At 35.1% G+C, this 15,454-nt stretch overlaps 1 protein-coding gene across 9 annotated transcripts in view; it reads right to left on the bottom strand.

Annotated features, from left to right (window-relative positions):
• milt (trafficking kinesin-binding protein milt) overlaps positions 1–15,454 on the bottom strand; it is a 126,415-nt gene that overhangs the window by 65,727 nt on the left and 45,234 nt on the right. The window contains exon 1 of one of the 9 annotated variants that reach the window (XM_074127000.1): positions 9,598–9,619. The exons of the other annotated variants lie outside the window; for them this stretch is intronic. Within the exon in view, the coding sequence (XP_073983101.1) occupies positions 9,598–9,616 (19 nt within the window). The 5' untranslated portion in view covers positions 9,617–9,619. Of the gene's footprint in view, positions 1–9,597; positions 9,620–15,454 lie in introns of those variants that run through there. 9 annotated transcript variants of the gene reach the window in all.

Here is a 15,454-nt window from a genome sequence, read left to right as displayed (position 1 = left end):
TTGTCCTTTTAATCTCGAGATGTCCTCAAAATATTCCAAACTTCTCGCAGTTTACGAGAATATATTTTAGTTTTAACTGAAATTGCAAAAATTAACTGCCGCATGAACGAATATACTCGTCATAACACAAAATTTTACATTTTTTTTCATGACGAATATCTTCGTCATAAAGTGAAGTAAAGTAATCGCCTATTTTTTCAGACGGGGCTTAACGTCCAACTACCAGTTAGATGTCGTGGACGGAGGCGACTAGCAAACATACTTTACTACAAAATTCCTCATATTAACACATTAAATAAAATGCAAGGCCTAGACTGGTACCGCAATACATCTTTGCTTTGCGGGTCTAGCCTATAACCGCCTAACATACTTTACTATGAATTCCTCATATTAACACATTAAATACAATGCAAGGCCTAGACTAGTACCGCAATACATCTTAGCTTTGCGGATCTAGCCTATAACCGCCTAACATACTTTACTATAAATTCCTCTTATTAACACATGAAATAAAATGCAAGGCCTAGACTAATACCGCAATACATCTTAGCTTTGCTGGTCTTTCCTATAACCGCCCAACAACATACTTTACTATAAATTCCTCATATTAACACATTAAATAGAATGCAAGGCCTAGACTAGTACCGCAATACATCTTAGCTTTGCGGGTCTAGCCTATAACCGCCCAACATACTTTACTATAAATTCCTCATATTAACACATTAAATAGAATGCAAGGCCTAGACTAGTACCGCAATACATCTTAGCTTTGCGGGTCTAGCCTATAACCGCTCGGCTACCGTGGCGCCCTCTTCGTCATAAACAGTTTAACTAGTTAAAAATAATTCGTTCGATTTCCTTTTAACTAAGAGTTCATTAATTGTCCCACATGCAGGATCTATAAACTTTTACAACTTTTTCAAAAGATTATTAAGTAGTAATTCTTACGAGTTAGAGGGGGTTAGATTGCTTCTAAAAGTTAATTTAATATAAATCGATATAAACCGATGACGAAATGGGACAGGCCCAAAATATCGATTACATAGCATTATTGTTTTGTTGGTTAAATATACTTATATACGTACTTTCAAATCTTAATTCAAATTTTGTAAACGTGATGAAATTAACTTTAATAAAATAAACAATAAAATAAGTTCTCACAGTTATAACTAACTGTAAACGTTCATTTTACAAAAATAACATTTATATATTATTACAGTATAATATTAAATCAATACTTTCTAATAATTATTTTACATAATTTGTACCATTTATTTATTAGATAAAAAAAATTACGAAAACTGTGGGAATTATTAATTTCCGAGTTTGAGAGGGGGGAATTTCAAACATAATAAAATTAAAATTTGAAAGCAATAAATTTATAAATGTTTGTCCGTTTGTATGTTCTGTGTACAAAGTTTAAAAAGGATAAAATATCCTTGACATTATCCCGAGGGATAACATTGCTTAGCTATAAATTAATCATTTAAATGTTTATATATTTTTTATTTTTTTGATTTTAATTTTAATGGGAAATAGGTACATGAATTGATTTTTGATAAAAATCAAACTTCTAAAGCCCTTTCTAATAAATAGTTACATTCATTTGTAATAATATAAAATCAGTTAATTTATTTAGACTATGTTTATTTTAATCTGAAATGTTAATAATTATTTCTAAGCAGAGAATACCATCTAAGGTCAACACGATGTAACCTTAGAATTCATATTTGTATATAAATACATTTTTTTTTTATTCCTGTTTTTAATCCTCGCCAGAACAAATAATAATCAAGAAAATTTGGGCATGATCCTATTAACTTCCGCTTACGTAGTAAGTGAAAATAAGAGAAACGAATACTTAGCTTCCGTCCGGTCGGTAACCAAAAACATTTGATGCCAGAAAAGCTGTTTGTCAAGGGGAGAAATATCTCTGGTAGACTACGCGGTGTAATAATAAAGGACACCAGGAACTCTGTGGTTCAATTCCCCGTCTAACTTTTTTTAAGGACCAAAACTATTGAACTATGTGATCGATCTTTTTGTTTGCCCTGTCTCTCTCAGTAAAATATAGTTACGGAGAGTGGAGAAGAATAGGGATGCTGGATATAATGGCTCTCTATAGTTATAGTACCAATAACTGGACCTCCTACCCGTACCTCTACCACAAAGAAGTATAATACACACCCACCACGACGTGGAGGAGAGACCTACTCGCCATTATTAGACGCGCTAAAGACTAACGTTATTCCCTTGCCTCTTTAGTATTGCAGCACAAAAGATGGAGAGAAAAATAAGATGGAGACAAAACAGAAAATCATAACCGGAAATAAATGGTATGCCGCCAAAATTAAGGAAGTAGTTCCCGTTATATTCAGTAGTAAGCCGGTCCGGAAGTTCAATATTTTTTAACCGCTTTTGGATCGATTAGTAACTTTAGCTCTACCGGAACACATTAAATAAAATGCAATGCCTAGACTAGTACCGCAATACATCTTAGCTTTGCGGGTCTAGGCTATAACCGCCTAACATACTTTACTATAAATTCCTCATATTAACACATTAAATAAAATGCAATGCCTAGACTAGTACCGCAATACATCTTAGCTTTGCGAGTCTAGCCTATAACCGCCTAACATACTTTACTATAAATACCTCATATTAACACATTAAATAAAATGCAATGCCTAGACTAGTACCGCAATACATCTTAGCTTTGCGGGTCTAGCCTATAACCGCCTAACATACTTTACTATAAATTCCTCATATTAACACATTAAATAAAATGCAAGACCTAGACTAGTATCGCAATACAGCTTAGCTTTGCGTGTCAATTTAACCACAGAAGATGTATTTTAGACATTTTCAGGGCCTACTTTTTAAAGGGGCATTTGCCATATAGTTTTGATACCAGTGGGGAAAAAAACCCTAAAATGGGAGAAATTTCCTTACTTTGAGGTGTGGCCCCGCGGATGGGGAGGAAATGTTCTGTTCGAATTCTGTCCGAAGTTGACTGAGTAAAGGACGTACTTCCGGTATTTCTGAGTAAAGAGGATGGTAAACCACATGCATTTCCGGTGAAAGTCCGATTTTTAGGGAATTTCTCACATTTTCCAAACTTCCTCTCCTCTTGATGATAATCATAATAATGCGGGAAAAAGAAAATTACAAAATAATAATCATTATACATTTTAATAATCTCTTAATTTTCTCAAACTATGTTACAGAACGAGAGAACGTTGTTCACTGATATGAGGCCGACAGTGCACTGAGAAAAATAACTCCGAGCCATAATGGGCCTCAGATGTTGAGGCACCTAAAACCAACAATAATGAGTCAGCATTATTGCTGTATAATTAAAAATAATAAAATTTATTTAAAATAATGAGATGACATTTTTCATTTAAAGAGCGATCTAAATTTTAATCTTAATGAGGTTCTTAATTATCTCATTAGATTTGTAAAAATAAAAATAAAAAAAATTTGTTTTCGCCAGAAAATGAAGTGTTTGCTGGAATGCTACTTGAATTAATTGAATATAATTATTATTGGTCTGATAAAATAGTTTAGATTAAACTTAATTTAGTTTGCAATTAATATTTTATATATTTGGAGTGCGACCCCCACTCCTGGTAACTTCTCCCCACTCCTTTACTTCCCCTACGTCTAGTGTTATCTCTGTAACCTTTTAAAAATATAAAGGACATTAATAGAGAGATCTTCTAAGAATCTTTAGCACATTAAAGTCTCTTAAGTCACCTCACCATTATGCTAAATTATAAGGAAGCCAAATAAGCGGGGAAAAAAAACTGCTGGACTTGCAAAAATGGTGAACTCCGTCTGTAAGATCTTTATTTTTATCAAAATAAATATTTAATTCTGATTAATCCGGGTTAAATCACAAAAGAGATAAATTTAATGTAACATGAGAAGGCTTTAACTCTAAATTCTATTTGTTCAGGGATTTAAAAAGTTATCTGGACTGGATTTTTTTAAAATCTCTTAATATAAACAAGTATTTATCATGCAGGCTTTAGAACAGTTCAGGAATGTTAATGCTGCTCGATAAAGTAAAGCCTAATTTCTGTATCTTTGTAATTCTCAAATACTAATTGCTAAGTCCTGGGATAGCCTTTTTTTATTTTTTTAAGTACTTAAGGCTTAGATGGCGCGCAATAAGTTCGTGCTTAAGGCTAATGGAAAATTCTTGGGTTGTTTTATGCATTCAATTTTGCAATTCTCAAATTGAGAGAGAATTGTTCTTGAGATTGGGTATTTTTATAAGAAAAGACCATACATTATGTTCATATAGTTTTTTTAGGAGGTTCAAGGAAGCACCTGCAACAAAGGTAGGGATTATCAGCTCGGAACCGTTGTGCAGATTATGTAAGGAAAAGGAGGAAACGGCTTCTCTCATCTGTTATTCGATTGCGTTGCAATGGAGCCGGGCTGCGCTACAGATATCTTTGGTACCTTGAGGCCAAATGAGATTGTAGCGCAGTGTAAGGAACTGGTAGGGAAAGTCCTCAACCTTTTTAGAAGGGGAGGTTTCAACTATTAGACTCAAAAAGGGGAAGGCACAACAAGCCTCTTGTGGCTGCGGTGCTGTGGGGCTCGTCCCGCTTCTAGTTCTTTAGAGAAAAGCGTCTTCAAGGTGCTCCGCCCGAACCCAGAAGAACCTTAATTTTCCACTCAGGAAAAGTGTTTCAAATAAAATTTGTAGAGCTACCTGGAATTTAAAGGAAATATCAGGGAGTCAATTTCAAACAAATCTGGATAAACAAAAGGAAATCCACCGAGTGTTAAGTGCTCCACTTCCGGAAAGATTTTGACCACTAAATTCATGGTCGATCCCGTCCCATGCTGGGTGTCCGCTTGAGCTTCCCATATTTTTTCGATATTGAGCTAAGCGGACTTTTAGAAAATAGGTTCTGGAAAACGGGTATTATTTCCGGTTAAATCTCGCAGATTTAGGAAATTTGACAAGAGGTCCCTCTAGAGAGTACTTCCTCTTTATCGACCAATTAGGGTGGGGGGGAAGTCTTGGAAGGGAATGGGACAAGGTCACTTCTCTAGGGGTTCTTGGAGTCCCGGCCCTGGTGTACACCAGCCTAAACAACAGAAACTATACTCGGACAGCAACAACACCCAGAGGTGGTTTGGTTTTGCGAGCCTACAGACCAGTCCAGCAACACCCAACACCCATACTATTACAAATGAGTACACTGTACCCTCCATCTACATTCTAAACAACAACAACACATCCACTGGTTCTATTCGTCCTAGCAAGCACGCATGTTTTATTGTATTCCCTATTTCGGATTTTAATCCATCATCAGAGGTTAATCAATTTGGTTAAAGAATTTTTAACAACATTGAATCAGCAAGTGTAGTGTGAGAAAGATGAAAACATGAGTGAAGTCGAATTCTCTTCACCAATCTGGATTAACTTATGGATAAGTCAGTTATATTTATCCAGAACTGCTGAGTGCCTAACCATATTTTTAACCACAGTTCACTATAGGGAGCCCAACACAGTAGATATTTAAGTTCGCAATGGATTTAGCTTGTAAACACTCAAATTATACAACCAAATGAGGGTACAAAATAAAGCCCCTTAAATATAACCGCAGTATAGCAAAGCTGTCAAGCTTAATTACAAAAATCCATATTTGGCGACACTAGAAAGGAAGTCTGCAATTGACGGTATACTTCCTGAAGAGCTTCAGGAGGGCGGGGGCAGCAGGCCCATTCAAATAAGACCTTTTCTTCTAAGAAGTGGATCATCGATTAGCTATTCTCTTTTGTAAGGGCTCGCTAATCTGACCTAGTTTTATATAAATGATCATCCCCACTCCAAGGTGGAAGCTACCCCCTCTATACTTCTAGGGCGCCACTATATCATAGTAGAAAGCACACTACCTGGTCTGCCAGTGCCAAGTAGATACGGAGATGTTAGTGTGCTTTAATGTTTATTTACAATTAAAAAGATCGCTAACTGGCAGAAATCCAACATTTGACTGGAATGTTTACTAATAATATGGAACTAATTAAAGTTGCAGTCTAGAAATAACTTCCGCATTTTATTTACAAGAACCCAAACGACTCCAGAACAAACAATTAAAAAGGAAGTTTAATTTAAGTTAAGTCAACAGATTATGGTTTCCTGAATAAAATATTCCATCCTACTAAATATGAGGGTCGTTTGAAAAGTCCGTGCAAAAATAAAAACTACTTAATTTTTTGGGGTAAACCTTTTTTATTTTTCAACATAGTCTCCTTTTAGGCTTATACACTTCGTCCAACGCTGCTCTAGTTTGTTGATCCCTTCCGAATAATAGGATTTGTCCAAGTCTGAAAAATAGCCATTCGTTTTTGCAATCACCTCCTCGTTTGAATAAAATCTTTTTCCCGCCAGCCATTTCTTCATATTGGGGAACAAATAGTAGTCCGAGGGAGCCAAGTCTGGAGAATAGGGGGGATGTGAAACGAGTTGGAACCCTATTTCCATTAATTTTGCGACCACAACTGCTGAGGAGTGAGCTGGTGCGTTGTCTTGATGGAAAAGGACTTTTTTGTGGGCCAATCGTGGGCGTTTTTCTTGCAGCTCGGTTTTCAAACGGTCCAATAACGATGAATAATATGCACCTGTAATAGTTTTACCCTTTTCCAGATAGTCGATGAGAATTATTCCTTGCGAATCCCAAAAGACAGTCGCCATAATCTTTCCGGCCGAAGGAACGGTCTTCGCCTTTTTTGGCGCAGATTCCCCCTTGGTAACCCATTGTTTAGATTGTTCTTTGGTCTCAGGAGTGTAGTGATGTATCCATGTTTCATCCACAGTGACGAAACGACGCTTAAAGTCCTGCGGATTCTTCTGGAACAGCTGCAAACCGTCCTTGCAACACTTCACACGATTTCGTTTTTGGTCAAGCGTGAGCAATCGCGGCACCCATCTTGCGGATAGCTTTGTCATGTCCAAATGTTGATGCAAAATATTATGTACCCGTTCATTCGAGATGCCCACAGCACTAGCAATCTCACGCACCTTCACTCTTCTGTCATCCATCACCATATCATGGATTTTATCAATGATTTCTGGAGTAGTAACCTCAACAGGGCGTCCAGAACGTTCAGCGTCACTTGTGCCCATATGGCCACTCCGAAAATTTTGAAACCACTTATAAACTGTTCTAATCGAAGGTGCAGAGTCACCATAATGTTTATCAAGCTTCTCTTTAGTCTCCTGAGGCGTTTTGCCTTTCATAAAGTAGTGTTTAATCAACACACGAAATTCTTTTTCGTCCATTTTTTGAAAATCACTCGACTTCCTCGATTCAAACGAATGCCAAACACAAAGTAATAGACCGATCTGGCTGAAACTTGGTGTGTGTTCTTCCAAGAGATGCTACTAACTAAACATAACCTCGATACGCGCCAGTAGTGCTATCTCTCTGACTTTGCACGGACTTTTCAAACGACCCTCGTAGATGATTGAACTTCCGCTCGGCAAAGTATTGCTTTAGAAGGCGGTCGCATTAAGCGACTTTAAAAAAAAAGGGGTTTGGTTGGGGGAAGAATTGTTAGTTTGGTGCATGAGGTGGTACAGTAAGGAGTGTGGAAATACCAATATTGTTCTAGAACAGGACATCCTTGTTGGAAGTAATCATGCGAACAGATGATCGCCGTATTAAGGAAGAGATTTCATCTTTAACCCATTTGCATCACACGGAAAAGTGAAAAATTCGTTCGAAGCACAAATTATCTTTATTTTTGATTCTATTTAATTGAAAATGTTTTAAAACATGAAAAATAATAACAATACTGCAAAAGTAGAGAACTTTAAAATTTTTTATTTCCTTATAGATTAATAATAATAAAAGACGCGGCATCTAATTATTTTGCAAAACATGATAAGACTTGAAATGGTCAATACATAATGCCACATGGCAATTATCACTTTGGTAAAATGTATCTTTTATTTTTTCTTTTTTCCTGTCAAACAAACTTCACAACGTTTGCGAGCTTTCTTCGATGAAGTTGTGTGGGATAAGGGTTGGAAAATGATGACCGGTATATATCTTCGAGGCCAATGATGGACATGGCGTAAATGTTAGTTTCTTTTGTGGTATCTTTATTTTTGATATATTTTTTCTTCAAGTATTTTTACCGCTAATTTCTGCTAGAAAACGTGAAATGCTCTCACAGTCTGTACTCCAAAAAAAGTAGCGCGTTTTATAGGTCTAATAGCCTCTTCACGGCTATCGGAAAAAACAACCGGTTCATTTTTTTTCTAAATTTTCGTATTATTTTACCCTGAAACCCATATCCGATGATTACCACTTCTCATTTGACTGCATTCCCCAAAAAATGCACAGGTATAATATGCGTGCTGGTGGGTGATCAGTGCCCAAAAGGAAATGTGCCATAAATATGCGCTCTGGTGATAGTGGTCAGGGCAAAATGGGCGCATATATGCGCGCTTATGATGAAAATGGTTTAAACCATTAGGCTGGATTTAATAAACGAAAACTTTGAAGACTTAAGAGCTATCCAAGCCGGAACCAGTGTACCCTCTTATAGTATTGAAAACTTGAATCTATAAAATAGTCGAAAAAAACTTAACGGCAAATTCTCGTTTCAAAAATGGTTTATAATTTCTGAAATTTGTATAGTACTGTTCGATTTAAGGAGAACCCTGTGAGGGAAGGGCGGATATTAGTGCCGCTAAAGTTCCATTTCAGGCTAATGCACAGTTCTGGGCAAGCTATAAAAATTGGTAAAAATGCCTTTTGATATTAGTTAGCGCTACTAGTAACAGCAATAACCGAGTAACAAATGATAAGGTAACGAGTGGAGAAGTTACTCCAGTGGTAACACTCCAAAATCACTCTCTTCACTGGAGAGGAGATCAAGAGGCCGCACTGTCTCTTAAGGCGTCTTGTCCGGGGTTATCAGGAAGAGTTCTAGAAGAAAGATTTTTAGATAGAAGATTTATGAGATTGCAGGTTGAAGTAAGAGTTTTCTGTATCGAGTCGGATGATCAAAGGAATGTTAAGGTCAGTGTGTATAGTCCAGGTTGGGAGACATATCGTAAAATGGAGCGTGTACAATTGTTCGAAGTATTTTATATTGAAGATTTTAGATTGAAGATTTTAGATTGATAAATTTAAATAAAATAAAATAAAAAACTAGTTCGTAGAGAATTCCAATTCTACCGGAAGTACTTCGTTACTCAATGGACTCTCAATGCAAAATTAGTATTCGACCATTTTGTATTGTTGGTAAAGGGGGAACTACTCGAGAACTATGGGATGGATGTTTCGCGTATTTTTTTTTTCTTTAGCAACAAAAGAAACTGACGATAAACATCCGGTCTGGTCCACAATTTGGTTGGCTACGGCCCACCTATCCACAACTAGCGTCCTCTAAACCTAGGCATTCTTTCCAAAATCAATCAGTAGACTCTATCCATCCAAATGGATGAGCTATTTATTATTTGTTCCTTAGAGAGAGAGAGAGACACTGATTGGGTCAATAGGATACCACCGGAAATCAAGTGAACTTTACGCGAAACAGATAGAAATAAAAGCTTACCAAATCTACAAGAAGACATCTTGCTGTTGCTTAAACTTGGATGAAACAAAGAGATGGCCATCTTATAAAACAATTGAAACTGTTAGCAACAATTGAAAAACATCATCACCCACAACTACACCAACAAGATATACTTTCAAAAATGATAATTCTTATTTAATGAAATGATAAAAGTACTCCTTCTTATTATCTAATCAAATTATCTTGGCAAATACCCTGGCGGCCATAGAGAACGAGTCAACAGAAAACTTTAAGTAGAAAATTTACCTCTTTGCTAATAAATAATGTAAATATTTACATGACTGTAAATATACTCGAAATACATTTTTTTTATTTACTATAGAATTATTACCCCTTTATTTAATTAAAACATTAAAAGGAAATAAGAAAAAGAAATTTATCAATAACAATTGTAAAAACATGACACTTTTTAAAACACCTCTGTAGTATTTGGTGTCTAGACACTTCACAAAGATATTTATTTATACATTTTTATAAATAAACCATTTTATTTACGCGGCATAATTATTTGAACTAATTTCCGGCAAAAGTGATTCTCCTACCCCCCTCCACCCAAATGGCGGCCTCTAATCGAATTATTCTGGGAAAAATCCATTTATTAAGTTACTACTTACTTCCGGTTTCTTATTTCCGGTTGGAGAATCAACTTTGTGATTTTTTTTTCTTTTTTTGTGTGTATGTTTATTACTCAAGGGGCTTTTTAAAAAACGAATATTTCCGGAAAAGTGAGTCATCACTGCAAACACTTCCACTTCCGCTAATCCAGCGGTTCCCAACCCTTTTTTTTTTTGCTTGCGTCATGCTAAATTGTACCACTTCGTATTTTGTGAAATTTGTTATTCCGAGTGTGTTATTTTATTATTATCATCTTTATTTTCTATAGAAATACAAATGTATCTGTTACAAAGGAGTTCCAAGTTCATGTTCACTTTATAAACTTTGTAAAGTGTAAGATCTTAGTTTTAAAACTTCTTTTAAACAATTAAAAATTGCGTACATATTTTTCTCTTCAAAATTATTAATTAATTTACAAAGTTCTTCTTTAGGATCATTATATTTGTGCCCAAATCTTCTAAATTAATTTCTTTTAAGCATTCAACTACCTGTAATTACCAATTAAATTTAATGTTGCTTGGATAGAGTTTACTCATTACAATCCAGTCTCTTTAAGCAGATTTTTACACAGTTTATCATTTAAGTTCTGTCACATGATAATTCTGTTAAATTTTTCTTTATCTTTTTATTGATAATGATATAGCTTTTCCTAAATTTTCTTTATAGAAGGGGGTTTGAAATCCAATTATCATTTGTGTTCTCGGGTTTTGGGAAAATACTCCGTGAAAGACAATTTTAAACCTGTTAAATGTGCTGTTGTATTTTCTCGTATATCTTGAGACTGACCAGCCTTATTATTGTACATATTAACAACTTTAGTGTTGTAATATTATTAATTAAAATAATTTTTATGAATTATTGGGAAAAAACGTTTCTATGATATTTTTATGAATTAATTTTTTTTACTTTTTTCCGCCCTTGTTGATTATTTTTCGTGTACCACCGACCAGCAACTCGCTTACCACCACAGGTTGGGGGAAACGCTGCTCTAGCCTAGTAAGAGAAACTAAAATACACACTCACAGACCCAGAAGAGACACCCAGGTTACGTAATCATAAATTCAATTCACTAAATGTAGCTAAAATGGAGGAGATAAGATGAATGAGAAACTATAGCCAGAGTAAACTGAATGTAGACAATGGCTCATTACGGTTACCAGCCTGAAACAGCTCCATTCATTCAAAGCTAAAGATATATATCTATTTGGTATTAAGTAGCAGTCGAACTCAACCTGTGACGTAATAAAAAAAGATGCGTGGACTTGTTTGTGAAGAAATTTAGCGACTTATATCTCATTGTCCTGTAAAAACGGTGGAAAAACAGACTATAGACATAGTTCACGTGCGGACAATAGTATTACGTATATCCTCAATATTCCGAAGAAATAAAACATTTATGTTAATGAAATTCATTAATCGCGGAAATAAAAAAAATTTTGAATCCATTTTGAGCGGCAATACTTAATACTTAAGGGCGCTACGGTAGCTGGAGCGGTTATAGGCTAGACCCGCAAAGCTAAGATGTATTGCGGTACTAGTCTAGGCCTTGCATTTGATTTAATGTGTTAATATGAGGAATTTTGTAGTAAAGTATGTTAGGCGGTTATAGGCTAGACCCGCAAAGCTAAGATAGGTACTAGTCTAGGCCTTGCATTTTATTTAAAATGGTTAATATGAGGAATTTTGTAGTAAAGTATGTTAGGCGGTTATAGGCTAGACCCGCAAAGCTAAGATGTATTGCGTTACTAGTCTAGGCTTTGCATTTTATTTAATGTGTTAATATGAGGAATTTTGTAGTAAAGTATGTTAGGCGGTTATAGGCTAGACCCGCAAAGCTAAGATGTATTGCGGTACTAGTCTAGGCCTTGCACTTTATTTAAAATGGTTAATATGAGGAATTTTGTAGTAAAGTATGTTAGGCGGTTATAGGCTAGACCCGCAAAGCTAAGATGTATTGCGTTACTAGTCTAGGCTTTGCATTTTATTTAATGTGTTAATATGAGGAATTTTGTAGTAAAGTATGTTAGGCGGTTATAGGCTAGACCCGCAAAGCTAAGATGTATTGCGGTACTAGTCTAGGCCTTGCACTTTATTTAAAATGGTTAATATGAGGAATTTTGTAGTAAAGTATGTTAGGCGGTTATAGGCTAGACCCGCAAAGCTAAGATGTATTGCGTTACTAGTCTAGGCTTTGCATTTTATTTAATGTGTTAATATGAGGAATTTTGTAGTAAAGTATGTTAGGCGGTTATAGGCTAGACCCGCAAAGCTAAGATGTATTGCGTTACTAGTCTAGGCTTTGCATTTTATTTAATGTGTTAATATGAGGAATTTATAGTAAAGTATGTTAGGCGGTTATAGGCTAGACCCGCAAAGCTAAGATGTATTGCGTTACTAGTCTAGGCTTTGCATTTTATTTAATGTGTTAATATGAGGAATTTTGTAGTAAAGTATGTTAGGCGGTTATAGGCTAGACCCGCAAAGCTAAGATGTATTGCGTTACTAGTCTAGGCTTTGCATTTTATTTAATGTGTTAATATGAGGAATTTTGTTGTAAAGTATGTTAGGCGGTTATAGGCTAGACCCGCAAAGCTAAGATGTATTGCGGTACTAGTCTAGGCCTTGCATTTTATTTAATGTGTTAATATAAGGAAATTACAGTAAAGTATGTTTGCTAGTCGCCTCCGTCCACTACACATTGGTAGCCCCGCCTGAAAAAATAGGCGATTAGTTTACTTACTAAATACTTAATTTAAGTACAATGTAACAAAAAAAAAAAGTTTCGAATTTAAAGGCATCAAATTATTTCACTAATTTTGGCGACGAGTACAATAAAGACAGGTTAAAATCAAACATAAAAACCTATACTATAAAGGGTCACGTGGAGAGTTACGTGTTACTACAAAGTTACTAAAATTATTGTCACTTTCAATGAGTCTACAAAAAAACAAAAAAAAAAAAAGTGTGGAACGAACGAACAAACAAAAAGTAAACAAGCTTTTTTAGACCCAAGAAAGTTGTACAAACAAGTAACAACTTAATTAAAAGTAGGTAAACAAACACAGGTATAGTCCATTAAGGAATCCAGATGTCAACTTGAACTTTCTTAATTAAAAATAAAAAATAAATTTAAAGGTTTTTTTTAAATAGCTTTCAAAATTTAGTACTTTCAAGTTTACGAGTAAAATTAAAGACGATATATAAGTAGGTAAATACCAAATTTCGAAAAAATGTAAACATACTGGAAATACGAGTAACTTCTTTTCAACGAATGGCCCCTCATTAAGAAAAAAAGATTTTCGATGAATATTGTTTTTACTTTCACTAATACCTTTATGTCCAAATTTTCGAAATCGAATACAAAACCGGACACTGTTTTCTTTTTCATCCAATCACCTGCATTTGCAAAAACATTTTGACGTTGACCCAATAATATGACTTTCTTTTACATATATTTCGTTTTTGTCAGTTTTTTTTTTTTTTTTTATAACAAATTCACTTTTTACTAAATTTATTCAATTCGAAATAATACTTTTTTGGAAAGTGTATCCTACAAAATCGATTCAATCCCCCTCCCAAATTCTGTTCTAAAACAAAAAAAAAAAAATCCTAGAAAATCAATAAATAAACGTTTCAGATCTATGATGACGTAAACTGAACATGAAAATTCCAGAAAATCGTTTACAAAACAAAAAAAAAAACACCTCAATTTAGTGAAAAATCGATTCAATGACACGCTACTTCCGCCGGGAGGTGGTTATTCTTTAAACTCGATATTTTTTTTGATAACATTTCTAGATTAGATTAGGGCGGCCCTTAAGACCTACGCCACTGCGACCCCCCTTTGGATCTATTGTGGCTCCCCTCACTTTAAAGCTCTTAATTCTGGAGAGCGACTTCTGGGTAAAGCTCACCAGGCCTTGGTTTTTCCTTCCCCGAGAAAGTAACATCCTTAGCCCAGACAAGCCCCTCACACTGACACAACACGTGCAGTGCCGTTTCCTCCTCTTCCTGACAGAACCTACAGAGGCTATCATCTGCCAGGTCATGAACGTATCTAAATCATTCTTAATCTTAATTAAATATCTTTTCCTAATTAACGCGTAGTGGTGGGTATTGAAGGGAAATTTTTTTGTTTTTCCGGCTATATCAGATATTGAAAATAAATTTTAACAGGAAGTGATGGGGTACACCATGATGAATTTTTCAAAATAAAGTTTGAACAGGATATAACTTTCCTTTTTTTATTATTATTTAAAGAACCAACTTAAAAGTTAACATTTTAAGGCAATGATGGCGAACCTACTACGGACCCGCGGGTCACACACTGACCCGCGCAAGCTTTTTCACTGACCCCACAATTGCTAGGCAACCATTTGTTTATTTTCCGCGGGCCTGATTTAGATTTTCTAATTGTGTGGATAATTTATATTCTATCTGTATTTTTTTTCCAATCACGCATTGACACAAAAGCAATTTAAATTGCTATCTACAACATTTAGTTTGATCATTACAGTTCTAAAACGCAAAGAACGACAAATGCTTTTTGTAGTATTTGAAATAGAGCAAAAGTGTTTACAAAATATCAAATAAATGTTTGTTCAAAAAAATCGATAACCCTAGGTTTTGCAAGGTTTTGTTCAGTTATGTTTGTAAAAAGAGACTTCTATAGCACTTGTTTCGTCCCGCTTTACCCCGTTAATAAGCCAACTGAATTTTTTAAAGATGTTTAATTATGAACATATTCAGTTTAAAATTCTTTAAACTCAACTCTTGTATACAACTTGGGCATTAGTGACCCAAAATTAGACCCACGTCTCAACAAAAAGGTTCGCCATCCCTGTTTTAAAGTAACCGTCTTAATTGAGAAGGACGAAGATTTACAGAGGTATTAGTAATAATAGTTTTTAGAAGGGGCCCGCCCCTTACATACAAGGGGCTAAATCTCTTCTTCTACAGCATGTCTTCTGCGGCGATACTCCCCCAGAAGGGATCTACATTAAATTTCCATTCAAATGACGTCATGCATGAAAATGGGTTCACGCGTTTTGGCGTCATTGTTCTTTTTTTTCCTCAATATCTAAATCAACGTTGTTGCAGAAAAAGGTTATACGTTGTCATAAATAATGATGTGCTTTTTTTTTTTTTAAATAAAAGAAAATTTGGGAATTTTCTTAACTTTTAGAAAGGTCCTCTCCTCCTCTCTGCCTAGATTGCGATG

The sequence above is a fragment of the Rhodnius prolixus genome, unplaced genomic scaffold (assembly GCF_049639745.1).
Source record: "Rhodnius prolixus isolate KJV_2025 unplaced genomic scaffold, Rpr scaffold_3, whole genome shotgun sequence".
NCBI lineage: Eukaryota > Metazoa > Arthropoda > Insecta > Hemiptera > Reduviidae > Rhodnius > Rhodnius prolixus.
This window is presented reverse-complemented; position numbering and strand designations above follow the sequence as displayed.